At 39.1% G+C, this 21,681-nt stretch overlaps 1 protein-coding gene across 1 annotated transcript in view; it reads right to left on the minus strand.

The window, feature by feature from the left end:
* Window positions 1–12,219: 12,219 nt before the first annotated feature.
* SLC27A6 (solute carrier family 27 member 6) overlaps window positions 12,220–21,681 on the minus strand; it is a 40,828-nt gene continuing 31,366 nt past the window's right edge. The window contains exons 8-10 of the mRNA XM_084225117.1: window positions 21,078–21,175; window positions 18,888–19,018; window positions 12,220–13,263 (exon numbers count right to left, since the gene is read on the minus strand). Coding sequence (XP_084081243.1) covers window positions 13,087–13,263; window positions 18,888–19,018; window positions 21,078–21,175 — 406 coding nt within the window. The 3' untranslated portion in view covers window positions 12,220–13,086. The remainder of the gene's footprint in view (window positions 13,264–18,887; window positions 19,019–21,077; window positions 21,176–21,681) is intronic.

Genomic DNA, 21,681 nt, shown 5'->3' on the forward strand with positions numbered 1-21,681 from the left:
AAGGTTTTCCAATGGCCTTATTCCCAGCTCATCTTCTTCATCTTGGGCCAAGTCAACCCCAACATAATATCTAATCTAAACATACTCTCAGTTTAAAGCCATTCTCCCTTGTTCTGTCACTACATGTCTTTGTAAAAGTTTCCTCTCCAGACTTCTTGTAAGCCCCTTTATGTCCTGGAAGGTTACAATTAGGTCACCCTGAAGCCTTCTCTTTTCGAGGATAAACAATCACTGTTCTCACAGCCTTTCCTCATAAGAGAAATGTTCCATCCCTCCAATCACTTTGATGTCCCTCCTCTGGGCCCACTCCAGCAGCTCTTTGTCCTTCCCCATGCTGCGACCCCAGAGCTGGATGCTGGGCTCCAGGTGGGCTCTGACCAGAGCAGAGCAGAGGGGCAGAATCCCCTCCCTGGCCCTGCTGCCCACACTGCTCTGGATGCAGCCCAGGACACGTTTGGCTTTCTGGGCTGGCAGTGCCCATGGCTGGGTCATGTCCAGCCTCTCACCCACCAGCACCCCCAAGTCCTCCCCAGGGCTGCTTTTGATCTCTTTATCCCCCAGCCTGCGTTGATACCAGGGGTTGCCGTACACCAACAGACAGTTTGTTTATCAGGGGATGTGAAGGTTCTTTGACCTTCCTTTTCTGATTAATATACCTGTTGAAGCCCCTCCTATTATTATTTGTATTCCTTGCTAGGTTCAGTTCCAGCTTTGCCTTCATCTTCCTCACCTTCCTTACCCAGTCCTACAAACAACAGAACTTCATGCCTGTACTTTTCTCAGGTTACCTGTCCTTGTTTCTACAGCCTATGTATTTGCTTCTTTCCCTTTATTTTCACCAGCTTCCCATGTTCAGGCAGGTGTTCAGCTGTTTCCAAGAGAGCATGGCCCCATTACACGTGACGGATACTTGGGAGGGCAAATGCATGGCTTCAAACCTTCACTTCCTCCTTCTAACTCCCTCCCCTTTACATACTGAGCATGATGTTGTATGATGTAAATACATGGGATATGATATTAAATACTCCTTTGGGTCAGCTGGGGTCACCTGTCCTGGCTGTGTCTCCTCCCAGCCTCCCATGCACCCCCAAATTCCTTGCCATTGCAGCAGTATGGAAAGCAAATAAAGCCTTAGCTCTGTGTAAGCTCTGCCCAGCAATAACCAAAACATCTCTATATAATCAACCCTGTGCTCAGCACAAATCAAAAACACAGCCCCATACTTACACTTTGTGGACAATAAATTATATCCCAGTCAAAATCAGCACAATTATTTACAGCTAAACTCTGTAATGTGAATTTTTTTCAACCGAATTCTTGCCCTCTGGTCCTTTCTTGGAGTGAATTGCTACCCAAATCAACAAGGTGCTTCTATCACATTGAGTTTTGCATTTTCATTTGGCATGCTTTTCTCTTCAGCAGGCCTTGACCTACATTGGAAAGTGTAGTTCCACTCATGTGAGGTATATCAGCCAATTGTAAGACAGAGGAAACTGTCAGAGATTTTTAAGGAAAAAAGAAATATTTTCCGTCTGTTGTTTTCATGTCGTATTTATCTCCATTTTATCTACTTTTAAATCGGTCACTCCAGTCCTCAGTTTCCCAGTTCTAAATATTTTATCTTGAGGATGTAATTTACTAACTCAAGAGCTCTTTGAAAAGCTTTCTAACTTGATTACTGTCATTGGGAACATCTGCCTAACAAACTTCTGCATTAGCAGAATGTGGTTTTCATTTTAGGTTTAATTCCAGGACTCCTTAATCCGTGAGTGATCTTGCCTTAACAAAAAATTATCCTTTGCCTCCTGTTTCCTTAAAAGTTACTTTTTAAAATTTTTTTTTTAATGGAATAACAGAACATAAGATAAAGAAGAGGTCCAGAGCACAGATATTTTTAGCTAGCATCTCTGAGAGAACAGGATGAATAGTCTCATCATCACTCCAGGTCTGCTGCTACCTGCACAATTAATAGATCATATTCATACGAGTGAAACTGCCTGATAGCTGACCCATTTTGCAAGCACATACATAAATGTGTATGAGACCGTTATTTGTTGCAAGACTTTTTCTGGAATCAGGCTTTATTGCTGTAGCACGCAAATAAAAGCTAAAGCAAGAATTATAAAAAAAAGTACTTTTTGTTTTTCTTAAAGCACTTAGTCTTTGCAGAGATTTCTACCACTGGGAATAGGGTTTGTGTGACTCTTTATTCAATGATGGGCTCTAAAATGGGTATTTGTTAAAAGTTAAGACTAAAAAGATCATTAATTTGGACAGGGTTTTCTTAACAAAGAATGATGCAATGGAATATGCAGGGGTAATAATATTTCCTCTGTGTGTTTCAGTGGGTTTCACTGAACGGCAACCCCGCTGTTACTTAGAGTTTCAATAGCTGAAATCCTTTCCATTTTTCCTAATAATCTTTGAGGGTCTATGTCAAAATGGAATGACTGTGTGGGTGGGTTGGGGTTCAGAAAAGAAAAAGAAAGCAGAACTCTAGTGTCAATTGCCAGGCTATGGCTTTGAGCTGTCTGTGTTGCTTGATGTAACGTGAGAATTTGCAGTAACAACCTCTGCAATGACTACCAGATATGTGAACCAGCAGTTATAACCCAAATCCTATTTGTTTGAAAAACTTGTAGTAAGGTTTATAAAACCTGCAGTTTTGGGAATAACAGTGTGTTTTCAAATAACTGCTTCTTAGTGACTCCAATCTTAATATCACAGCAAATACCTAATTCTCTTGCAGACTGAGAAACATATGTAGAACTATTTTTACTCATGCATTTTTGTTTTAATATATTATTGAATGCAACAGACCTTTTATTAAATGCAACAATGCTATCTATGTATTGCTTCAATTGATTCACTGTGCAGTTTTAATGTACTGCTGGCTCCTAATCTTAAAATATTTATTTTTTAAACAGAGACAGGATAGTGGTGACAGAAAGCAAGACACTGTAATTTATAGATTGCAGAAAGAATGATTTCCACTTAAATTCTGAATATGCCTGAATAGACACATTCTGAACATGACTGTGGAAATTGCCAACAAAACATGTACAGTGCAGCTACCATAAGGGTAATTGTCATCCACTGGCTGTGTAAATAAAAAGCTATTGGTAATTCCCTGACTGTCCTCAATCAGCCCTGGAAACTGTTTTTTAGGATGTACTTTTCTGACACGATTTTTTATGTACAAAAGCAAGGCAGAGATTATTTTAACCAGGTCAAAAGTTGTCTAGGAGGAACTTGTACTGAACATCACATAAAGAGGTTCAAGAAAAATACAGACTATAGGATCAACGTTTTAGTTTGGTAGTGTTTAATACTATGAAGTAGATGAACAAAGTGAATTATCTCAAAAATATTTCACGAAAATTTGCTTTCTGTATACATAATTTCTCTAAAGAAAAGTAGTTTTAATATAGAAAAAGAGGAAGGTCTTTAAAAATAGTCTACACCTCTGGAAAAAACTTAGTACCTCAAGGTAGTTCCGAATATACCTGAAAAATTGCATAGGGACTACTTGTTGTAGCAGACATCTGCCAAAACCAGACTGAGACAATGGTGCATCATACTTCTTATTGTTTTGATCTGTGAATTTCCCAGCAAAACCTCTTTGTTAATGGTAGATTACAGGCTTTTGGGTAGATGTAAGCTTCTCTTCATGAAAATTGGATTTTTGTGACTAGCAAAATGGAAATGGAGTTATATTTTTTTATACTCCAAAAGAGTTTCTCTTTATCTTGTGACAGAATACGGCTTTGTTACTGCAGAGATATATTGCCGGATTTTCACGTGCTATCAGTAAATAATTTTCTTTCTTTAATGTATGATTCTAATTAAATGCTTGGATAGAAACTGAGCTGAGAGTATACGTCTGCATTTTTCATGGCAATCTATAGCATTTTTTTGCATTTGCAAAAAAAATTGTTTTTGTGTAATTCTAGGTGAGAGCTCAATTATCTCTGGGCTCCCAGCAAATAGATACCTACATGCTGACAGGACATGGATTTAAGACATAATCTTCTCACTGTTCTCTCTTAGTCAATTTAGGCATTTATTTGAATTGACTTCTGTGGATCATATTTGCAGGCATAACTCTTCCCTCACATTTCTTAAGGCTCTGTCATGGCATCCTGTGAATTTCACTCAGCATTTGAGCTCTTTAGCTAGGCAATGAAACAATGCCTGTAGCAACTCCATTTCCTTCAGCTACTCAGCTGTGAAATGAGCAACTATGCTCCTGAACCATGATAGCTGCAAATGAAGCAGGAACTTAGATCTCTCTTGTTTAGTATCACTGAATGGTTTCCATTGGAAGGAACCTTAAACACCATCTAGTTCAAGCCCCTGCCAAGGGCAGGGACATCTTTCTCTAGACCAGCTGCTCAGAGCTTCATCCAACCTGGCCATAAATACTTCCAGGCACGGCGCAGCCACAGTTTCTCTGGACAACCGGTTCCAGTGTCTCACCACCCTCACAGTAAAAAATTTCTTCCTAATATCCAGTTTAAATCTATGCTCCTCCAGTTTAGAGCCATTCTCCCCTGTCCTATCACTCCATGCCCTTGTAAAAAGTCCCTCTCCACACTTTATTGTAGCCTTGTTCAGCTACTGGGAGGCTTCTGTAACATCTTCTCAGAGGCTGTTCTTCTCCAGACTGATTTTTAAATATATTTCTATGTCTATTTCTATTTCTAGTGAAAGAGCTCTGAGTATTAGGACTTCAAAATGTATCATACCTTTGAAATTTTAATCCAGACTTTTCCAAAATTATACTCTTTTAGTCTCTTTGTACGCAAGATTTTCATTTAGATTATTACAGAAATAAGGATCTACTCATTAATCTGGATTACAGTCCACATTTTCATAGCTAGTGCTTTATTTCTTGCTTTAAAAAAAAAAAAAAGAAATCTCAGGACTTAATCCCACTTTTTTATGAAAATGTACATAGCCAGGGAAAATTACATCTCTACCAGAAGATTGTAAGGTGTTTGAAACCTAATCTTTTCTCCCTGTATCTCACTCATCTGATTGGTTTAATCTACTCCAAATCCCTAAATTGCAGTGTCTCATTTGGGATATAGAGTGTGTACTGCCAATTTGGAATTTCTTTAAAACCTTTATTTTTAAAAACTCAGGAAAAATTTTCCAAAGTTTGCACCATTAAATGCAGCCGATCGAGATATTTAAGAGAGGTCTTTTTCAGCCACACAATGGTGTCGTACGGCCCGGCTAGATGGTGACAGTGGGGGGGCGACAGTCCCCCTTTTCCGAGGCTCCGCAGAATTCCAGTTACCAGTGGAGGCACAAGGCAGAATAAAAAGGCCACAGCAGCAGCACGGGCCTGAGTGGCACTGGGTTCCTTTATTTGATGTTACACTCCCCGAGTCTCAGGGTCCCGGGCAATGAGCTGGGGACAAACAACAGCTTATAAAGGGGGGCAGGTCTCAAGGGAGGATACAATGTAAGAACTATGGGTGGAACACAAGGCAGGAAATACAAGGGAGGAAAACTGCTTGGGACAGGAGGGGTTAACAGCCAGATGTGGGAGAAAGGGTTTGAAACTCAGCAGAATTAGCAAAAAGATAAGACACCTGGCTCAAGTGAATAACAAAGGCAGGTCTGTGCCCCTCTAAAACAGGGGGAGAAAAAATCCCAAAAGGAAAAATCAAACAACAACCTGCAAAATAAAAACACCTTACAACAACATGGTATTTATTTAATTCCACAACAGAATTGTACTCTAGAAGTACTGAATTTCATTGTAATGTTAGTGAAGTGAAAGGCAAACTATATGCTGGTTTTAGAAGCTAACAAATAAATAAATGCCTTTTAATTTTGACATTTGAATGAATGACATCATTAGCTCTTTATGCACCCACTAAAGCTGACAGCTGGTAGTTTTCCTGGATAACGAAAGTTAAATATTGGAAGACAATTATGATGTTCATGTCCATTTTTCTGTCTATGAATTTTCTTAAGTTATTGAGAAGTCTTATCATTGAAATGTAACTAGAGCAAGATCTGAGGTAGCTTTCTATTCTCACCTACCTTCAAGGCAAGACGCTGTCAGTGTGAGCTAATGCTCAGGCATGCCTCCCCAGAGATCCATCTTCTTGCTTTTCCATACCAAAAAATTGAATCCTTATACATGAGTACAGTCTGGCACAAATTAATCTGTCTTCACAGTTTCTTATGACCTAAGACTAGTATAGCACAGATGTTTCTGCCTAAACTGCAAAAGTGGTGAAAAAAGCATGTTTGGTAAAAAAGGTTAATAAAAAGAATACTATTGATCAAGTGTATAACGATTACAGTGCAGCTCACCCACTGGACAAAATTATTAACGGTTAGTAGAAGACACATGTATTTGAAAAGTACTATAAGCTGCCTAGTAGAAATTACTTGGGAAAAAAAAGTTTGGAAATTATTGGGTAGCTAGGCAAGTATTTAATTATCTCATAGTTAGCTAGATTCAAAAATTACTGTAATTATAGCCTGTGTTTTGAGAAAAATTCAAGTAATTTTCCAGATTTTTCAAATGTTGCTGCCTGGTAAAGCCTGCACATTTAATTTCTAAGCTTTCAAAGACACTGAGAACATAACAAGTCCAATGTTGTTTTAAAGCCCCCTGTGTAACATTTCACATACACAGTTTAAAACTGTGCTGAGATTACTAAAGTAAGTGCATGTTGTTGATTCAGCAGAATTCTAATGTGACATGACTAGTTTCAGCATCAGTGACTTCCTCACTATTACCAATTCTAAAAAATTAGGAATGCAAGTATGTTTTGTTGTTAGCAAAGAGAAAAGAATAATCAAGAAAGGCAGAATAAATAGAAAATGAATGGAAATTTGGGTAATCACTATAACATGTTTTTCTTGAATCACAGATAACACTCTTGTTGTCATTACTCTCAAAATCATCAGTTAGTTTTTCTGTCATCTACCATCCCACAGGGACACCTGTTACTCCATATTTTGGCCACATATAGTTAACAATGATGCATGAAAGCCTGGCAAAAACAGATTAATAATTAATTCTCTCAGGCAAATAACTATATACTGAAATAAGTTGTGTGATTTTGGATCAAATCCACAAGTTTACAAAGTATTTTAAAACTAAATATATGCCCTTCCATAGCATAAGCACTGTAAGAGACTGACATTGCTGTTTATCTGCACTTAGAAGTTTGCACTGAATAAACAGGACTCTTCATATTAGAATTCGCATCAAGGCATTGATTCCGTTCTTGCAAGATACATTTCAAATAATAAAATACTCTTTATTTGCTATAATGTGGATTTGGGGGTTGGGGTTTTATTTGGTTGGTTGGTTGGTTGATTTTTAAATGAATGGAGATACTTAGTTGAGTTCAAAACCCAGAACAATCACAAAAAGCATCTAGCCGACTTGGACTGTCCTATATGAGTAACACTGTTCACACATACTTGTAAAAAACATTAGTTTTGTCAGCATAGCATTATCAGTTACACACATAAAAGGAAACTGAAAAACAAGTGGTTTTTTTGCCAGTCTAAGTCCCATTTTTATTTATAAATGTGTGTGGTCCAGCTGATGTAATGCAAAACCTCCCATTTGGCATGCAAGACCATGGAATAACAGGAAGTATAAAAACCTCATGGTGCCAGAACAGCTCCAAATGGGAATAGGTCAGTCTACCTCCTACTGCAAGGCAGCCACATGGATTGCTTTGTTGTATTGCAAATGCAATTCCTCACCATTTGATTTGGGCTGTGCTTATTACAGTCTTTGGAAAAACTTCACGATTTGGGTTGTGCTTATTACAGTCTTTGGAGAAACTCAGTGAAGTCTAATGTGGTAAAAGATTCTCAGTCTTGTGGACTTTTTCGTGGCATAGGAATTGCATTTCACTCTGTTAATGATCCAGTTTATTTAAAATTATCTCAGCACAAATAATATAATCTCTTTGTCAAAGGGTATAATGTGTAAGGAATTAATTAATGGGTATCAGTATACAATCAGATAATCTTCTGATGTGACCTTTAAGGCCAAATTAATTGCCACATTATGTGCTGCAGTTCGTGTTTATTTCATGAATTTATTGTTAAATGGTTCATTCTGGTTTCCCCCCCCTTCCCAAGTTGGTTTTTCCCTAAATTGTACCCTCCCTTAAAGTGGTCCCTCAGCCTCGTCCCCTCCCTTTGATCTAGTCCCTTTCCTGCCTATCATGGCAACCCTGCCCCTTTTTCCTGGATGTTGCCTGCCACTCACCACCTGGGCTAATCCCTGATTGAAACAGCCACTTGGAAGTCCCCTAATCCACGACGGCCCATTGGCCCACATGACCCTTCTCTCTCCTCCCCCTATCCTGATTGGTCCCACAGTGTGATATAATTCCCTTGCTCCACCCTTGAAGTCCCCCTATTGGTTGATTTTCTATATCCACCCCCCGGTCTGTAACTGTATTTAGTCCCTTGCACTGAGGTGCTGATGGCTGGTTTGCCTTATGGCTTCACCTACAACAGGTTTTCCCTGTGGAACCTTAAGAAAAATGAGCCGCCTCCTTCTCCTGGTCCCTGCCATGGCTGTAACAGCATGCACTGTAGAGCTTGCAGCTCTTTAGGTTCTGCTGTGAGCAAACCCGTCTCCAGCTGTTCCCCACTCCTGTTGCGGCTACCACAGCATTCACAGCTGGCCAGGGTTCCGGTGGGCTTTGGCAATTATGCTGTCAGCTATTGACAGTACTGCTAATAATACACGTCACACTAAAATTATTTCTAAAATTGCTGCTATTCACATGCAATTTTTCTTTGGCGGTCTGCTAGATCTTTGCATGTAATTTTTGTGATAACAAATACTAAACAGACATTACTTGCTTGAAATGAGTCTTGACTAAATAAGTTTCATACATACTGGTATGAGTCATTATTTCTGATGTGATAATGCACATCAAATTACTACTTGTTTTTTTAGCTCGGGACAGGCTACTGAAAATGAAGTTTATATTTTTGTAAGAGAAGTAACTTTTTTGTCTTTTCTCCCATAGCCATCCAGTATTTTTAGATTTTAAAAATGCAAGAGAGAGTGCTCCTCCGGCATTTATCTCTTTTTTTTCCTTTAAAAAAAGTATCAGCAGTAGAAGGTGTTTATGTCATCTGCAGGAAATTTGTACGTCTATTGAAATACATTCTTTATGGTGGCTCTTACTGGTATATGAATACTCTTTAAAAGCTCTATTTATCTGCCTTGGGTAAGAAGAATATAATTCAGGCAGGATCTGCTTGTGTTTTTTTACTGTTTCCTGGGGGTCCTGAAAAAGATTTATCTAAATTAGTACAAACTATAACTGTACTAAGTACTAACTGTACTAAGATTTACCAAGACAAGACAGTGGATATGTGTTTACCCTTCCAGAATTTTACTTTTTCTAAATGGTAACTCTGACCTCTTTTTTTTTCTTTTTTTTTTTTTTTAGTTTAATTAATAAACATTTCTTGCATTATCAATTTTCCTTAATGCAGAGGGAAAAGTATATACATTAAATCTAAAAAATAATCATCTTCATTTATTTTAACCTTTCTCTCCCTTCTATTTTCAATATATGAGGTTAGTAGTGCAACTCTCCAGCTATACCTCAGCCACCCCTCATCTGCTCCTTTACCACCTACTACATATAATTAATTTTCCCAGACAAATACTGAGACATCATTTTGCAGTAACACTCATACCTCAGTCTAAATGTTTACCTTGTGTTAAGGTAGGAAATTTAACAGGCTAGTCACACTAGTTTCTCATTCTGAAAAAAAGACCCTTTGTGGTGTCTGACATGAGCGCCATCATTATTCAGCCTAACTGCATGCTGGTTGGAGAACTTAGGTATTCATGAGGAATGTGACATTTGCTGGAACATGCTTCAGTGCACCTGCTGGCACCCAACTTACTGGCTAGAAGAAGGAAAACTACTGGACTGAGAGTAATAGACAGTTTTCCCCTTAGGAAAAACAGAGCCTATGTATTATTTTCTTGATGTCACGGACATCCTATTTCTTGGGGTAGCGCATGGAACAGTACCATTTTACTCACCTTTGAGAACATGCAGATTGCCCAGGCTATCTTAGTTACACTATGGAAAACATGGGAGCACTCACAGCTGGGAAACGGAAGCAGCAAGCTGGAGAAAGCCAGCTCCGCCTACAGTAGGGGGCACTTTCCTGGGTTGCGTCACCCTGGTCAGCGCCTAAGGAGTCTGCCCCACGCACAGCTCCTTGTGGCGCACGAGGCCTGCAGCTGCTATCAGCAGAGAGAGAGAGTGGACTCCAGCTGGGGGTGCACTCTGCTTATAGAGCACCAAGGAAACCCACAACTGAAGAAACCACTCTAAAGCTGAAGCATCTTTTAAAGGGTGAGGTACACAGAGGAGGAGACAAGGACGGACATTTGGGATAGACCAATGGTAGAACACTGAGGGAGGGGCCCCGGCCTCTGGGCCAATCACCCGACGCTCCAGCTAGAAGTTTCTAGAGGGAAGGGAGGGAGCGCCGGGTGACAGACCGGGCATCGGGGAGGGATTATTAAAGGAATACATTCGTTGTCATAGGGATATAGGAGGAGTTGGGATTACAGACAGTAGGAGGAGGGCGGAGTGAATCAAGCTGGAACCATTGCTAACAGAGGGGAAAACGGAACAGTCTAACACAGGGGGAAACAGAACAATCTAACACAACAGGAAACAAACACTTCAGGCTCCCAAGGCAGCTGTGTTCTCAGTCCCACTGCTGCTAAAAATGTACCCAAGAGTTTGGAAACACCAGTTGGCTGATCCTATAGTGGACAGAGCATGAAAGGTGACATACAGACATCGTTCTTCCTCTAGTGCTTTCTCTGACCCAACCACTGTTCACAGAAACAATCTGCTTCATCTTAGCTACACTACAAAAGAAGCGACCAAATGCTGACACTCATGAACTAACCTTTGGGTTTTGTTTCTCCTTTTATTTTTTTTAAATATAAAAGTGTTTTCTTCTTTTTTCATTTCTTTTTTACCCTCTCATTTCTTGCATTTGTTGCATTTTAGTGGTTGAACTTTTCACTAGTTTTTATAGGATCATATTTTATAAAGGTAAATAAATTTTAGAAATGCTTAATATGTTACCAAAGCTAAGCAATTGATCTCACTAAATTCTTTAGTATTCGTCTACTAGATTAAACATGATAATGTGCATGTCAGGCTGCCATATTAAAAAAAAAAAATCAGAAAATAATTATTTGCCTTAGAAAGGATGTAATTTTTACTGTTGTAATAAAAGGCGTCCTAAAGTATATTCAGGAGTAATTCAGTGTAAGAGTAAAAGTAGTTTTTATTTTAACAACCACTCTTTTGCTCAAAATTTCAGCCTAACATGCAAAATTTGGTTTAACCTTGTAATAAACTACCTTATTATTAAATTTGCAGTTCTTGGCTAGGTAATGGTACTTCCATTTGTCTCAGTAAGTGGCAAAAATCTCCTGCCCCAGCTTTCAGCTACAGACAGCCATTTGGGCACTGCTTAAAGAAACAGAAAAAAATGGGAGTGCTCAGGAAATGCTAGACCACAGTGACACCCTTCCATCTTTATGGAAGTTCTCTTCATTCCCCACTACTTACTTTACATTAACATCTACCGTAAGGCATGATGTTGGTGTAAATATTTGTTAGTTCTTGCTGGTTTGTAAATTGCAAAATTGTAAACTTCTCTGTTTATACTGGCAGCCTCATAAGAATATTGTGTTCAAAAATATAAGTAAATTATGATCTTTATATATTTTTCACTGCATCCTTGGTTTGGGTTTTAAAGAAAATCAGTTAAAGTAATAATCAAAGTTCAAAAATTGACACCGGTTCTAATGTCTTGTTAGATGGAAAAGGTAAAGAGACAGAAGAAGATTCTTTTTTAAGTGTATTATATCCTACTCTTTCATGAGAACCTAGTTTCATACCACTGTTATGATGGAAAAAAGACTTATGATGCCCAGCACTTGAGATAGTCACCCTTTCAAGTATTCTCTGATACTGCTTCTGGCTCATCAAAGTGGGCATCACGCTGCATTAGAAGAAGGCATTGTGCAGATAAAGTATCAAAACAGGCTGGAAAACAGACTTTGTATAATCAGACTTTAATCAAACAGAAACAGAAAGGTATTTGGTTTAAATAATCTTATACTTTACTTTAAAGCTTAGAAAAAGCAATTATCAGAACAGAAAAACTAGTGTTTTAAAAATTTAGCTATATTCTATACACATAAAATAATGATCTCTAGCAGTCATTACTAAGAGTATGGAAGCTATTTGGTACTCAATATGAATGACATAAAGTGCTGCAATAATTCTTTTTATGCTATATAAATGATTTTCCCCATTAAGCTTGCAGGTTTTCTCTGCCTTTTGTTGATTTACTGCTACACATTCCATAAAAGTTCGCTTTGTCCTCAGAATTTGACACTCTGAACAGCCAATTTAACAAATGGAAGAGCAGAGATTATGACAGAAAAAAAATTCAGCAGTGATGTTAGTATTTGGGTTTGTTTGGTGGACTTTCTTCTACTTCAGTTTTATCTTGTATTCCATCAGAAAAGTCCTCTGCAGAAAATATTTTTTCTTCCCACCAGTGTCAAGCTTTTACTTCTTACAATACATATTCAGAAGTATGTAAACGACAGGAAAAAAAAGATGTTAGTGGCATATATTCTCCCTTTAGACACAACATGAGACACAATATATGTTGATTCTTTTTTTACCATGTGTCATACCATGTATCATTTATGTTTAGTACTAAGAAAAAGTATCAGATTCAGCATTTATGTTCCAAAGTTAATATAAAAAAAATTTCAGTTATGTTTTACAGGTTATTTGCTTAGAAATTTGTCTCAAGAGGAAAAAAAATATTAGTAAAAAATAATGATAAGTAAGTAAAGACATATCTGAATGTAAATATCAAATATAAAAACCACTATTCTGGATAACTATGTAAAAATACTGGTAATTAATTGCACTGTTTTCTCATACAATAACTTGTACAGACTGTCCCTTAGTAGCCTACTATATGGTCAATTAATTAAAGCTTCATTTTCCCAGATAAGATCATCTCATATAATTCTTTGGTTAACAAGACATATGCTTTCTTAGAATTGTCTAAAAAATAAAGGGGATCAGTAATTGTAGATGGATTAAAACCTTCATCCACAAGTTGAAATTTTTGTTGTTTGAATGTTCCTGTCATTTCCATTTTTTCCTGCAGTAGAGAGAAAGATACATTATTCAAAAACAAGCTACTTTTCTTTTTCTCACATTCACATTTGTTTTTCAGTCTTACTTGATGTAAGTAAGTTTATTCTCATTGTGCTGAAAAATGAGCTTGTGTGCTGTTGCAGACCCACACCAGACACATGGCTGACAAAAGCTAGAGCTGTTTTCTATCCCTGTGCAGTGTATCTTTAGTCTCACATGTGGTGTATGTAGCCCCAGCATGCCCAAGACAATCAATCTTCTTCACTGGGCACATCATAAAAGGAAGCTTCTGAGCGTAAAACCTGTTATTACCAAGAGCTCCTTAATGATAAAACTCAGGAAATCTACTGTATCTATGACTACTGTCACCTCACAAAAGGGGTTGAAAGAATCACGTACTAAATCAGCCATATTCATATTCAGGTCCAAAGGAACACGGATCTTGACCGTACATTTTGTTTTCAGACTGCTCCAGTGCTATGCTATCCCTTGGAAAAGTGGCGTGAGGCATTTGTAATAAGACTGTCTTCTCTATTCTAACTACCTCTACTCAGCCCAACTTTATGACCTCTCTTCATCTTCTTCTCTTCTGTCTATATTTTTTTTATATATGCAAACAATTTCTGAAGAAAAAAAATTGAGTATTATGTTAAAAAAAAAAGTCAAAGAGCCCTTTTATCTACTCCAGGCTTACCTACAGATTTTATCCACCTGCTCTGGTTGGTCTAGGAAATGTTCTGACATCTTCCAAAGTATGATTATATGTCAGATCACGCTTCACAGAATCACACAAGGTTGGAAGAGACCTTCAAGATCATTGAGTCCAACCCATGCCCTGACACCTCAACAAAATCGTGGCACCAAGTGCCACATCCAGTCTTTTTTTAAACACATCCAGGGATGGTGACTCCACCACCTCCCTGGGTAGACCATTCCAGTACTTTATCACTCCTTCTGCGAAAAACTTTCTCCTGATATCCAACCTATATTTGCCGTGGCGCAGCTTGAGACTGTGTCCTCTCATTCTGTCAGTTGCTGCCTGAAGAGAGACCAACCCCCGGCTGACTACAGCCACCTTGGCTGTAGTGATAAGGTCACCCCCAAGTCTCATTTTCTCCAGGCTAAACATCCCAGCTCCTTCAGCCATTCCTCACAGGGTTTGTGCTCCAAGCCCCTCACCAGCCTCATTGCTTTCCTCTGGACATGCTCAAGCATCTCAATGTCCTTCCCAGACTAAGGGGTCCAGAACTGGACACAGCACTTAAGATGTGACGTCACCAGTGCTGACTGCAGGGGAAGAATGACCTCCCTGCTCCTGCTGGCCACTCCATTCCTGATACAGGCCAGGATGGCATTGGTCTTCTTGGCCACCAGGGCACACTGCTGGCTCATGTTCAGCCAGCTGTGGACCAGCCCCCCCCAGGTCCCTTTCTGCCTGGGCACTGTCCAACCACACCATCCCCAGCCTATAACACTGCAGGGGTTATTGTGGCCAAAACGTAGGACTTGGCACTTGGACTTGTTAAACTTCATCTTGTTAGACTCTGTCCATCCATCCAACAGTTCCAGGTGTCTCTGCAGAGCCATCCTACCCTCCACAACAGATTGACACACGCTCCCAGCTAAGTGTTGGCTGCAAATTTACAATGAAAGACTCAACACCCTCATCCATGTCATCAGCAAAAATATTGAACAGAACTGGCTGCAGCACAGATCCCTGAGGGACACCACTGGTGAGCAGCCACCAGCTGAATGCAGGACTGTTCACCACCACTCTCTGGGCCAGCCATTCAACCATTTCCTAACCCAGCAAGGAGTGCTCCTGTCCAAGCTGTGGGCTGCCAGCTTTTCCAGGAGTGTGCTGTGGGAGACAGTGTCAAAGGCCTTGCTGAAATCCAAATACAACATCCACAGCCTTTCCTGCCTCCACCAGGCAGGTCGCCTGGTCATAAAAGGAGATCAGGTTGGTCAAACAGGATCTACCTCTCCTAAACCCATGCTGGCTGAGTCTGATACCCTAGCCATCCTGTAACTGCTGCATGATGACACTCAGTATATATATGACACTCCATCTCTTATCTAGCCAGGTACTGAGATCAGGCTATAATTACCAGGATCCTCCTTCCCACCCTTTTTGTGAATGGGTGTCGCACTGGCCAGCTTCCAGCCATCTGGAACCTCACCAGTGAGCCAGGACTTGTAAATGATGGAGAGCGGCTTCACAAGCTCATCTGCCCAGCTCCCTCATCACCTTGGGATGGCTCAAGTGGGGCCATAGATTTATGAATATCCAAGCATCTCAGCAGTTCTCTGACTGCCTCCTCTTGGATAAGGGGGGAACCATTCTGCTCCCTGACACCATCAACCAACTCAGGAGGACAGCTGTCCTGAGGACAAGCAATTCTCCCACTAAAGACTGAGGCAAAGAAGGCGTTAAGCACCTCTGCCAGCTGCAGATGAGGACATCTGCAGTTACCAAGTTCCCTCCCACATCCAGTAAAGAACAAAGGTTGGTCTTACTTTTCTTTTACCATTACTATATTTGTAAAAACATTTTTTATTATCCTTTACAGAAGTTGTCATTTTAAGTTGAAACTGAACTTTGACCTCCCTAATTTTTTCTAACATGCTCTAACAGCCCTCTTAAATACTCCCTGAGAGACCTGACCTTCCTTCCAAAGATAATACATCCTCCTTTTATTCCTAAGTTCCTTCAAAATCTCCTTGTCCATCCAAGCTAGATGTTTACCTTGTCGACTCATCTTTTGGCACACAGGGACAGTCTGTTCCTGTGCCCTCAAGATCTCTCTTTTGAAGCACGCCCACCTTTCCAGAACTCCCTTTGTTTTTAAGGGCTGCTTCCCAAGGAACTCTCTGAATATATCTCCTAAGTAGGCCAAAGTCTGCCCTCCGGAAATCCAATGTAAGATTCTTATTGGTGTTCTTCCTCATTTCACCAAATATCAAGAGCTCTATAATTTCATGATCACTCTGCCCCAACCAGCCTCCAACCACTACATCTCTCACCAACCCATCTCTATTTGAAAAAAGCAGGTACAACATAGTCCCTCTCCTGGTGGGCCCACCTACCAGCTGTGACAAAAAGTTGTCCTCCATACACTCTAAAAATTTCCTGGACCTTCTCTTTTCTGCTGTATTAAGTTCCTGGCAGATGTCTGGTAGGTTGCAGTCACCTATGAGAACAAAGTCTGATGATCCTGAAATAGTATCTAGCTGCTTATGGAATAAGTTGTCTACCTCTTCTTCCTGTCTGGGTAGACAATAATAGACTCCCAGTAGGATGTCAGCCTTGTTGGCCTTCCTCTTAATTCTTACCCATAGGCATTCAACTCCATCTTCATAAATTGCAATAAATGGCATTAAATTGCATAAATGGCATTAAAAGCCTCCTTGTATAAAGGGCCACCCCTCCACCTCTTCTCCCTTTCCTGTCTCTCTGAAGAGCTTGTAGCCATCCCATGCAGTGCTCCAACTATGTGAGTCATCCCACCATGTTTTTGTGATGGCAATTACATCACAGCTTTGCTGTTGTGCCATGGCCTCCACCTCTTCCTGTTTTTTACCCATGCTGCATGCATTGGTATACATGCACCTCAGCTGGGCTGCTGATTTCTCTCCTAACTCAGGCTTACCACCTTTGGGCCTGCATCCAGACAGCCCAGATGCATCCCCTTCCCCCTTCAGACCTAGTTTAAAGCCCTCTCAGCAAGGTATGCCAGTTCATGAGTTAAAAACCTTCTGCCCTTACTGGAGAGATGTATTCCATCTGGTTCCAGAAGAGCAGGCGCCATAAAAATTGCCCCATAATCATAGAATCTGTAATTTTTCTGATGACACCAACCCTTGAGCCACTTGTTAATGATGTGAGTTCTCCTATTTCCTTCATCATTTTTCTCTGCCATCAAAGGGACAGAGCAGAACACCATACCTGTGCCCCTGTCCTATCGACCACTTAACCTAGTGCCCTGAAGTCCCTTTTAATCACCTTGACACTCCTCTTTTCAGTCTCATCACTGCCAGCCTGGAGTATCAGCAGTGGGTAATAATCAGAGGGCTGAATCAGCCCAGGAAGTCTCTCAGTGATATTCTGTACCCAGGCCTCAGAGAGGCAGCAGACCTCCTTGTGGGATGGGTCTGGTCAACATATGGGGACCTCTGTTCCCTCAGAAGGGAATCACCCACCACGATTACCCTTCTTTTCTTCTTGATGTTAGAGGTGATCCGTCTAATATATGAGTCATAATTGGGAGGCTCACCGGGCAGACAATTTTCTTCTAAATCATCTGGCTGGCTCTCTAGATCCAGGGCCTCATACCTATTCTATAGCTTAATATGTTTTTAATTTTTTTCCCTTCAAGTTCCACCCTGTATCCTCTTTCTTTCTTGGTTAATGACCGCTGTTCCAACACCAATGCATCTATAATGGAGGCATTTAATCGTAAGTTAAATTCAAATTCCAGATGCTTGATATCAATTCAATACCCAAGATTCACATTCCTTCCATCCAGTGTGAAGGTTTTTTTGTACAACTGTACAGGAGTGAATCTAGACTAGGTTCTTCTCATAATTCATAAACTGACTACTGCAACATTCTCAAGTCTAATCTTGCTTTCTCACATCAGAAGGCTGCTGCAAGATACCTTCCTGGACTTATGAGATAGATACATACATACACACATATTTCACTTCCAAGGTCTTTCACAGATTTTTTGTTTCCCCTCTTTATTCTGAACCAATATTCAGTCTCTGGGTGGCCTAAGATACCAACTTCCATAACTTTGCTCTTTAAACAATGACTATTTTTTTCATCTACTCCTCAAACATAGGAGACTCCTCCATAAACACCTTCCAAAACATTTTTCTGTTTTTCGTTATGATGTTTGCAAAACACTTAACAGAAATGAAAGTGCTCATCAGACTTCATGTATCATGATTATCAATATTGTGTTCTTTTGAAACTCTCATGCTTTTTCCTAACTCTATGTAGTCCACTCTATTATATTTACATTTTTACACTCTGCAGGAGGGACTGGATTTCCCCAAACTGGACAGTAACTAGAGCAAAGTAGTGCACAAATAAGGATGACTTTGGTGATTACTGTGGTGGCAACAATAACATTTATTTTTTATTCACCTTTCAATTTACCTGGTATCTTTTCAAATGCTTTAATATTTGTCATTGTTACACAGAAAATAACATTCCTTTTATTGTGCACAGCTCACTATCTCCTTTTTTATCTCTATTTCTCTCTCATTTTCACTGAATAAAATGGATTTTAGATTCTTTTCTCCAGATGCAATTGTTCATGTTTTTAAATCTGAATCTTTTTCTTTCAGCATGATTATGCTTCTAATCTCCCCAAATCCTTTTGTATGATCTCTGTCCTTGCTCATTTGTACAGTTTCTCTCATTTAACCATAATCTGCAAATTCATTGACTTTTTGTGTAATCCCTTTTCCAGGATTCCATTAATGAAGACAGCAAACAGGACCTGGTCTAAAACAAAACTAGTGATACATGAACAAGCACTTTTTGTTATTCACTTAGCTATCTCTGTGTTTAAATTATGTAGATGTTTGTATACATAGTGCAATAATGCAGCTTACCTGGACTCTTAAGAAAAGGGGACGAGCATAACTTGGTAGATAGGTCACCACTTGCTTATACATTTGCTCCAAGTCTAATGATGCATTGTGCTTTAAAATAAGAGAAGCCATTCCTGCTTTTCCTTCATGATCTGCACAAAAGGAAGTGAGATGACACTTTTGTATGAATAAAGTTGACATTGTAATGATAAACCATATAAAAAAATACCATAGTGCATTAAAAAACCAACAGTCATATATCATATTCTGAGTTTCATTAAAGCTGCAAGATCTCATTCATATTTTATGCAGTATTACATATACTTGAAGATCACTCAAGTGATCAATTAAGCAATAATGCTGTAAATGAGTGTGGCGGGTAAGACTAAATGGAGTCCTGTGCTTGATATAATCGATAAATGTGGATAAACATCAACAACATTCCTCTCTCGAAAACCAGAGTGAGAGTGTCTTTCCTGGAGTAGCCAATTATGTCTTCGTTTCTGTTTTAGTCTCATTCTCTTCCCCGTATCTTTTCTCAAAACTGTGGATCTGAATTAACAGAAAGAGCAATTAAAAGTTCTTAATCTTTAGTCTGGAAATGGAGAACACTGTGGGTCTTTGGTAAAGAACAATATGGGTAAAAGGTAAAAGCAATGAATTTCATCTGTCAAAATTAACTTAAACACTTCAACCTAGTAACTAAACATTTTAGGCTAGTAGTAACAGCAGAAATGTTTTGCCAACGTTATAGTTGTTTCTGTTTGTTTTAATTTTTTGATAATGCTATAAAATCTGTAAGGAATTTGATTTTTTTAATCCTTAAGTGCAATTATCAAGACATTTGGATAAACTGAATAGATAAACAGGTAAGTGTTGTACAGGAAATTAGCATCTTTCACACTTTTGAATCTGATTTTCAGACAGTCTCCTATGATGTTTCATGCTCTATGGCTTTAAAATACTGTTCAAGTGAGTGTTCATGCTTCACATGAAAGAAAGTGACACCTTCTGTCATTTTAAACTCCTTTATTGTTTTGTGGTGGGCTTATCCTTGCCAGCAACCAAACATCCAGCCAGCTTTGTGCTCAATCCCTTCTGCCGTGGCATGGGAAGTGAAGGAAAGCAAGGCTCAAGTGCTAAGGTAATTGCAGTTTCATAGGGCAACAAAAAGTTACATGTACAAGCAAAGCAAAACCAGGACACGATTCAATATTCCCCATTATCAGATAGATGTCCAGCTACTTCCTGCAGAGCAGAGCTCCAATCAGACAAAATGCATGCTCCAAAAATGCATGCAGCATTTTTTTAGGGAGACAAGGACCACACCCACAAACCTCTCACCCACTTATTTTCCTCCAGCTTTAATAACTAAGCATGGCTATCATAGGATACAGAATATTGCTTTGGTCAGTTTCAGACCACTGTACCATCTACATCTGCTCCCAAGTTCTTGCTATCCCCAGCATTCTCATGCATGGAGAAAGCTTCTACTGTGCAAGCTGTGGTCAGTGGTAGCCAAGCACTGTTGTCAACACTGTTTTAGCCACTGTTTTAGTTCGGTGCAAAGTACACCACCAAACAGTTGCCTATATAGAAACTTATTTTTATCCCAGTGAGCCCAAACATGTATTTTAAAAAAAGATTTAGCATGAATGACAATCAAGCCCATCCAATCTCATGAAAAATAACAAAAAACCCTATTAAAAGAAATTAGTGTCTTTTCTCCCTTACAAATTTATTTTTCTCTTTATATGCTTTTTCATTTTCTTCTTGGTTTTATAACATAACTGTTGGCAGTTACTTTATGAGGTGAAGTGAAATAGCACAGCAAAATGTCTCCATATATTTTCCTTTAGAGTTACTTTAGAATTACCTTGTTTATATTTTATTTTGGCACACATGTCTGGATTTTACGCAGACGTGAGTTTACTAAATCTTTATATTTTAATTTAGGTTATGTAGCCATCACAAATGTATGCATGGTAGATTTTCAAAAATACTCCTCATTGCATACAGATAAAAAATGCATAATTCTCTGGCTCATTCACAATCGGGTGGTATTTTCATGACCTGTATCTACATTTTAGCTGGATAATAAAGAGATGACTCAATCAAATATGATTCATAGGTTTAAAACATGAAATAGAAAGAGTTATGAGTGTTAACAATGAACCTGCGAGAAGCAAAATGTGTAACTCAAACTTTTACCTGGCACAGATACACCATACACATTTGCTTCTTGTATGAAGTCCAACATTACAATGACATCAGAAACTTCTGTAGTAGCAACGTTCTCCCCTTTCCATCTAAAATGTGGGAAAAAATAATTTAATCCCATGACATCTATCCTTTTAAGAAGTCTTTAGTAGAAACTCCATTCATTTCAGACTGACACTACCTCACATTTTTTCACACTTGTCACATTAGTATTTGATCACCGGAAGACAATGTTGCAACTCATTGCCCTTAGTGGGCATTATAGAACTGTAAGGGCCACTGAAAATCCATACAATTGTTTCCAAGTTTTTTTACATATACATATAAATGTATCAAAAGTGACCAATCTCTGCTATTTGATACATTTTTCTCCACATCAGTATCCAACTTCCTTGCTCATAGAAAACCCGTCACTAGTTATATGCGTATTGAAAAGCATGATCAAAGAGCTGGAATTGCTACGAACTGTTCTGAAAATGAATCATTCAATTCCACAGGAATATTACTCACAGAACACTTGTGACAAAATTAAGCCTTCATCATCCACTTCAGAATCATCATAAACTACATCACAATAGCAATGAATTGAACAGTT

The sequence above is a fragment of the Fringilla coelebs genome, assembly GCF_963513975.1.
Source record: "Fringilla coelebs genome assembly, chromosome: Z".
Classification (NCBI taxonomy): Eukaryota; Metazoa; Chordata; class Aves; order Passeriformes; family Fringillidae; genus Fringilla; species Fringilla coelebs.